The sequence below is a fragment of the Spermophilus citellus genome, assembly GCF_964194105.1.
Source record: "Spermophilus citellus genome assembly, chromosome: 3".
NCBI classification, from domain to species: domain Eukaryota; kingdom Metazoa; phylum Chordata; class Mammalia; order Rodentia; family Sciuridae; genus Spermophilus; species Spermophilus citellus.
This window is the reverse complement of record NC_138184.1, coordinates 128,329,841-128,336,746: the sequence shown is the minus strand read 5'-3', so window position 1 is coordinate 128,336,746 and position 6,906 is coordinate 128,329,841. Positions and strand designations below refer to the sequence as shown.

The window sequence follows — 6,906 nt, the reverse complement described above, 5'->3', positions numbered from 1 at the left end:
TTAACTCTGACAGAGGAGAAATTTGTGAAAGAGTTAAAGGGAAAGGGTAAGCTAGCATTGTTGCTGTAGTTCCAGCTTCTGGTGGGGGGAGCCTGAGGCAAGAGGTTCATTTGAGCCCAAGTGCTCAAGGGTTCAAGACCAGCCAGGGCAACATAGCCAGACCCTATCTGAATCAACCCATCAATGGTCAGAGGTAGAAGAACCATGAAAAAGTCAAAGCCATGAAGGAAAGGAAGCTTTTCAAGCATGAAGTGGTGAAATGTGCCTGATTCAGATATATTTCCTGATGGTCTCAGCAGGAACATTTTCATTTGTGCTTGAGACAGAAGCAAGAAAGCATAGAGGTGCTAAGCAAGAGGCACACATAAGACAAGTTAACTCTCTTCCAAAGTAGTCTATTTTCATAATTTTTAATATCCTGATTTTCCCCCCATTACATTCTCTCTGGCTCAGAGACATTTTTGAATTAAGCATTTGTTTATAAAATGTTATATGAAGAAAAGCTACACTTAAGTTAAACAGTTTTACTTGCTGGTATAGAACATTTCCAGCTAGTTAGATCAGGGCACTGTGGAGTTCAGTTGGATTTGCTTTTGGTCTGATTCATCCAAATAAGGCATGGGCAGCCCCACATTCCTGAGGTTGTATGTCTGCTGATTCTTTATAGTAAGGAAGTCCAGTTCTACAGATAATGCTAGTGAAGGATCCTTTATTTTATTTATTTATTTATTTATTTATTCATTTATTTATTTTGAGAGAGAGAATTTTTAAATATTTATTTATTTTTTAGTTTTCAGCAGACACAACATCTTTGTCTGTATGTGATGCTGAGGATCGAACCCAGGCTGCACGCATGCCAGGCGAGCGCGCTACCGCTTGAGCCACATCCCCAGCTCATGAAGAATCCTTTATGACACTGGCTGTCTCCATTAACAAAGAAAATCCATGAGCATTTGTATTTTTGAGTACACACAGCCTATGCCCCATGTGATAAAATGAGAAGACCTTGCTGTGACAATGTTGATGGTAATGAGAAAGCAGGACTTCAAACATGGGGGTGGAGGAATCACGGGATGATTTGATTGTCTATTTACACAGGTATTCATTTAGTTCTTTGGAGGTGTTCCTAACTTTTGTGTCAATGGAGGACAGAGAAGTTGAGGGAATTCATGCCTGATGGCCTTGGGCGATTTTTTTCAGTGTCAAATGAGGACAAATAGCTTGCTGAAGGTCATAAAGCACTGGATGACAAGTGAACAAAAAATGCAGTTCTGGTTTTTCTAACACACATAAACTGACTATTCTGAGCAAGGAGCCACAGTCTTACTTTTCACATCTGCAAAATGGGGATAACAAAACCACACAGTATAAATTCCTAGCACATGAAGGTCATGATGAATAACAATGGCAAGAGGTGACACTAGACTTCACCATTTTATTACTTCTCATCTGTGCCTCACCACAACCTTATTGTTTAAACACACACACACACACACACACACACACACACACACACTTTTTTTTGGGTAGTAAGGATTAAATCCAAAGGTACTTTACCACTGAGTTACATCCCCAGTTCTCTTAATTTTTTATTTTAAGGCAGGGCCTCACCAAATTGCTGAGGCCAGCCTCAAACTTGTAATTCTCCTGCCTCAGCCTTCCTAGCCACTGGGATAACCCAGTCTTATTCTGCTTTTGCAGATGAAGAAACTCAGTTTTAGGGACTCATTTAGAGAATGTGCTTAGAGCCAGGCATGGTGGTACATGCATGTAATCCCAGCAATTCCAGAAGCTGGCCAGCCTGGGTAATTTACCAAGATCCTGTCTAAAAATTAAAAAATAATAAAGGCTGGGATGTAACTCAGTGATGGAGTGCTCCTGGGTTCAGTCCCCAGTACCAAAAAGGAAACAAACAACAACAACAACAAAAAAAAAGCTTAGCAATGTGTTTGAAGAATGATATTCTGAATACTGCAACTAAGTGGCATCTGGAAATATATACTCTTTTCATGATTGTCTGAAAAAAAAGACGTCTCATAAGTGCATTTTAATAAAATTATTATTAATATATTTACCTAAAACAACTCACTTTTAAATCGTGGCTTCACCCAGAAATCAGAGCACAATCTGCCCCTGAAGGACCAGATGGGAGGTTGGGTAGGCAGACAGAACACAGATTTTAAAGAGAGCAAAAATGTGTACAATGTGTCTTCTCAGGTAAAGGGTCTGGACAGGCTCCTGTTTAATGGCTGCCTCCTGGATAAAATTCAAGCAGAGTGTGCAAGATATTTTCGGAAAGTAGGGCATTTTTAAAGTATTTCATAATCTCAGATGGGGGACAGCTTTTACTCCTCCTGAGGGTTTGAGAAACCGGTGATTCTCCAAGTCACCCTCACCCTAGCCTGGCAATGCCGGGAGTGGCGGTCGCTGGGCAAGACGAGGACGCAGAGCAGGGCTCACAGCCTAGAGAAGCCATTCACATTTCCGCCGCGGGGCGCAGGGTCGGGCGTGGGACCCCGCTCGACCTTGACGGGCAGCGCGACCTTGAGGCCTGGACGCGCCTCAGTTGCTCCCTCTGGGCAATGGGAGCCTCGCCCTGTTATGGAGCAGGGATCCGGCCTGCTGCCAACACGCTCCGCTAGCCCTTCCCAGGCCACGCCTGGACCCTCCCTGCGGACCACGCCGCCGCCCGCGCCGCAGTCACCGCGACGGAGCCCGCGGGCGGGAACTGCCTCCGCGTTCCAGGGCGCACGCGCGCCGCCTGCCCCGCCCTGCAGCGCTTGTCTTCGCCCATAGGCCAACAGCACCGCCACTCTGGCATGTTTGCGGTCACGATTGGCCATAGTTGAGGCGCGCGACCGGGCCATGGGCGGGGCCTGATCCCGCTATAAAACAAGCGGGCGTCCGGGCTCGTGCCGCTTTCAAGACGCTGCTGTCTCCTGTGGTCGTTTTCTGTCAGCCATGGTCAACCCCACCGTGTTCTTCGATATCGCCGTCGACGGCGAGCCCTTGGGCCGCGTCTCCTTCGAGGTCGGGAGGGCAGCGGCGCGCCAGGGTGGGGCCCGGGGAGCAGGGGGAGGGTGAGGTCGGTTCGGCGACCCGAGGCCTGGGCACGGGTGACCCTCTCGAGGTGTGGGCGCGGACGATGGCGCCATTTCCTGACAAGGGGCCATTTTGGGAGGCGGCGGTTCGCGGGGAGGAGGCCAGGGCGGTGGCGGACAAAGGCGGGTGGGGCGGCCGTTGGGGGAGGGGGCCGCTCCTGCCCTCCCCCGCCGGTCCTCGGCCCCACGTGGCCGCGCCCTGCCCACCCAACGCACGTGCTCGGTCGCCTCGCTCCCGCCCATCGCGCTCGGGTTGGTGCCTGCGAGCCGTTGGCTTCCTTTCTCGGCCGATCCAGACGGCTTCGGAGCTCTGGTAGCCGCTTCCCTGGAAGCTCCACCTCGGGTCCCATCGGGGGTCACTGGTTGTCCTTCAGCCGAAGGAGGGAAGCGACCTTCCTGAGGTCTTGGCCTTTCCAGAGCCAAGGCGCAACGTGCGCCGGTTCGTATTAATACAGTCGTCCTATAATCCTGGATGTACTGCAAAAAATGCAGGGTTTATTAAGAGGGTATGATTGATTGTGACTTAACTGCTTCCCAGTTGGTTTAAAATAGAAAACTTAGATATAGGCCCGAACATCCCTCCGCTTCCCCCACCCGCGAGCGGAAATGGGAACACGGGCCTGGCTTTTGCTGGTGCCCGAGGACCGCCTTCCGCTGCAGTGACTGCGCGGGCGGGGAGGCGCTCGTGAGCCCCTCCCTGCTGTCCCTCTATATAACAGGCATGTTGAGACTGGCCGCGCAGCAGCCCTCTGACCAAGGTGGATTACCAGTGGTTACCTCATTAGTTTTGAAGGTGTTAAATGACTACTTAGAGATCAGCTAGTAATCATATCAAAATATCTAAGCAACTTGGCATATTTATTTTACAAATACTCCATTCTGTTTCAGTAAACTCAATAAGAATAGGCTTAGAGTGTAATGAAGTAAGATATGGCCTAGTGGTATTCCCTTAAGCCTCTAAGGAAAACATTGCCAGTTTAGGTTTTTAGGGCTTTATTCTAAAAATAGGATTTCCCCCAGTGCAGTCTTCCTGAAGGCAGTGGGAATTTCCTTGTTGGCTACCTTGTCCACAGTGACTGGCACATAGTAGGCACTTGTTGGAAAAACGTTAGATCTTAATCAATTTTTACCCTTCTTTTATCTGTGGTCAGAGCTGATAATTGACAAGGGCCCTTGTGGAAACTTGGCTTGAGCTTAATGCTGGGCAGCAAGTTAGCATCAGGTCAGCCAGTGAGCTTAGTGGAAATGAGACAAGACCTCCTGCAGGTCTCTTAGTGAAAATGGAGGTGGAACTGCCAAAGAGGGCTTTAACTTATTAAGGTCTAAAAAGGAAGCTGTAGTAACTTCAATTGGGGCTGAGGCAGAAGGATCAAATTCGAGGTTAGCCTCAGCAACTATCAGCTGTTCTCAAAAAGTATTTGGTGTGTAGCTGTACACCCCTGGGTTCGATCCTTACTGAATTCACATATTCTAGGTAAAATACTTGAAGTTGAGACAGTAATACATTGCTATAAGAATATAGTTCACAAAGATCTCTAGTCCTCATGTTTTTCATATTGAAAGCAGGTGTGCTAGAAACCAGAATTTATTTTTTACCCCATTAATAGGTAAGGGACCTGGAAACCATAAAATGATTGGAATCTGTAAAGCCATGTAAACAGGTTGGAGGTAATAGCATTTTCACTGCCAGTGACTAAAACATTTTACTGTTTACTTCTGATGATGCAATGGTGCTTGCTGTTCCTAAGAATAGTGTTCTTAGGTTCCAGCATGAAGTTGGGGAGGTGATATATATTTGAGAAGCCAAATATCTGTTCATAAGTAGGTGTGATATATTAAAAATTCTGAGTCACTTTTTAGGAGTCTCACTATTTCAGTCATTACTGGTTCTAGATTTTTGGCATGTCTTTGGGTCTCATGTTTCTCAGCTCAGTCCACAAGATCTTAAGGCTGACTAGAAGCAGCTCTTATTTGAGATTCAAAGTAATTCCTGAGGAAGCATTCTCTTCCAGTGAGAGAATGAATTTATGATTCAGAAGCCCCTAAAGACCTGGGTACTGTGTAACAAAATATGTAAGCATATGTTTTTAATTAATTCATTTTTCTTTTGCAGTTGTTTGCAGACAAAGTTCCAAAAACAGCAGGTTGGTTCCATTTTCTTAAGTTTAACAGTGGTATTCTGAATACAATTTGTATGTGTGTGTAAACATGTATTTTTTTTTAATAGAAAATTTTCGTGCTCTGAGTACTGGAGAGAAAGGATTTGGTTATAAGGGTTCCTGCTTTCACAGAATTATTCCAGGATTTATGTGCCAGGTATGACAGTGATTTTATTTCGATTGTTCCTTTAAATTGGAATTGAATGTTTTAGAGTGTATTTCATTATGGACTGTTAGCTACCATTTTGGCTCCACTTAACCCTTATATTCAGTTTGAACTTGAGTTTTCAAGTTTGAACTTTGCAGATTAGGCATGTCTTTGGTTACTTTGCCAAAAATGGTTTCCTATCCTGTTCACAGGGTGGTGACTTTACACGCCATAATGGCACTGGCGGCAAGTCCATCTACGGGGAGAAGTTTGATGATGAGAACTTCATCCTAAAGCATACAGGCCCTGGCATTTTGTCTATGGCAAATGCTGGGCCAAACACAAACGGTTCCCAGTTTTTCATCTGCACTGCCAAGACTGAGTGGTAAGAATGAAACACAACAAGTACAACAAAAAAACTAAATGAGTTTTTAACTCTGGGAATACTAGTTAACTTGTTTAAACCTTTTCTTTGTTTCCATCTCTAAGGCAGTGGAAGAAGGGCATGCATAGGTACAGAGTTGTCCAATGTGATACTATAAGAAATTGGGCAGAGATGGAAGTGGGAAATGCTAAGGAGTGATATTGGCCAAATTATATTGTGTGCATGTACAAATGTTGCATCAGATCCCATCAATATATGCAATTGTTAACATAAAAACAAAACTGGGTACTTAATACTTAAGCTCCACCAGAGTGCTGCTTTTGTAAAATTAGTATGTTGATAAGTAGGCCTTGTGTGTGTGTGCGCGAGCGCGCAGGGGCCTCTTTTCAGATTGCTTCAGAGTTGTTGGTTATTGGTTACATAAATGGTCACTGGTATTAATAATTGTTGTTGTTTGTTTCCAGGTTGGATGGCAAGCATGTGGTCTTTGGGAAGGTGAAAGAGGGCATGAACATTGTGGAAGCCATGGAACGCTTTGGGTCCAGGAATGGCAAGACCAGCAAGAAGATCACCATTTCCGACTGTGGACAACTCTAATACATTTGACTTGTGTTTATCTTAACCACCAAACCATTCCTTCTGTAGCTCAGGAGAGCACCCCTCCATCCCATCTGCTCGCAATATCCCATAATCTTTGTGCTCTCGCTGCAGTTCTTTGGGTTCCATATTTTCCTTATTCCCCTCCCAAGTCTAGCTGGATTGCAGAGTTAAGTTTATGATTATGAATAAAAACTAAATGACATTTGTTTGTCCTTATTTATTTGGGTTAAAGTGCTGGTGTAGGTTTTATTTTAAGCAGCAACAGGTTACTTTTTTTTTTTTTAATAGTGTGGTACTGGGTATTGAACCCAGGGTCTCCCATGTTAGCAAGTGCCTTAACACTGATACTTCCATAGCCCAGCAATAGGTTACTTAGATACTGAGCATATAAGAGATTATAACCAGGTTAGACCAGTGCTCCTGTAACAGCAGTGGGAAATTTCTACTTGGTACATTTAAAGCTTAACTTAAAACTGAGCATTTGCATTCATTGAGGAATGTGTCAGGATTCAA

The 6,906-nt window shown here is 45.0% G+C and overlaps 1 protein-coding gene across 1 annotated transcript; it reads left to right on the top strand.

Moving 5' to 3' along the window:
• The first annotated feature begins 2,895 nt into the window (after positions 1–2,895).
• PPIA (peptidylprolyl isomerase A) lies at positions 2,896–6,595 on the top strand. The gene is made up of 5 exons (XM_081283101.1): positions 2,896–3,030; positions 5,215–5,245; positions 5,329–5,417; positions 5,621–5,793; positions 6,258–6,595. Exons 1-5 carry the CDS (start codon positions 2,962–2,964, stop codon positions 6,388–6,390), a joined length of 495 nt encoding a protein of 164 aa, XP_081139227.1. The 5' UTR covers positions 2,896–2,961; the 3' UTR covers positions 6,391–6,595.
• The last annotated feature ends 311 nt before the right edge of the window (positions 6,596–6,906 follow it).

Bases quoted from the DNA above. Each gene is read 5' to 3' on its own strand.
- PPIA (XM_081283101.1), top strand. From the start codon at position 2,962: ATGGTCAACCCCACCGTGTTCTTCGATATCGCCGTCGACGGCGAGCCC. The intron at 5,418-5,620 runs GTATGACAGTGA...TCCTGTTCACAG, and splicing joins TTCCAGGATTTATGTGCCAG to GGTGGTGACTTTACACGCCA. The intron at 5,794-6,257 runs GTAAGAATGAAA...GTTTGTTTCCAG, and splicing joins TGCACTGCCAAGACTGAGTG to GTTGGATGGCAAGCATGTGG.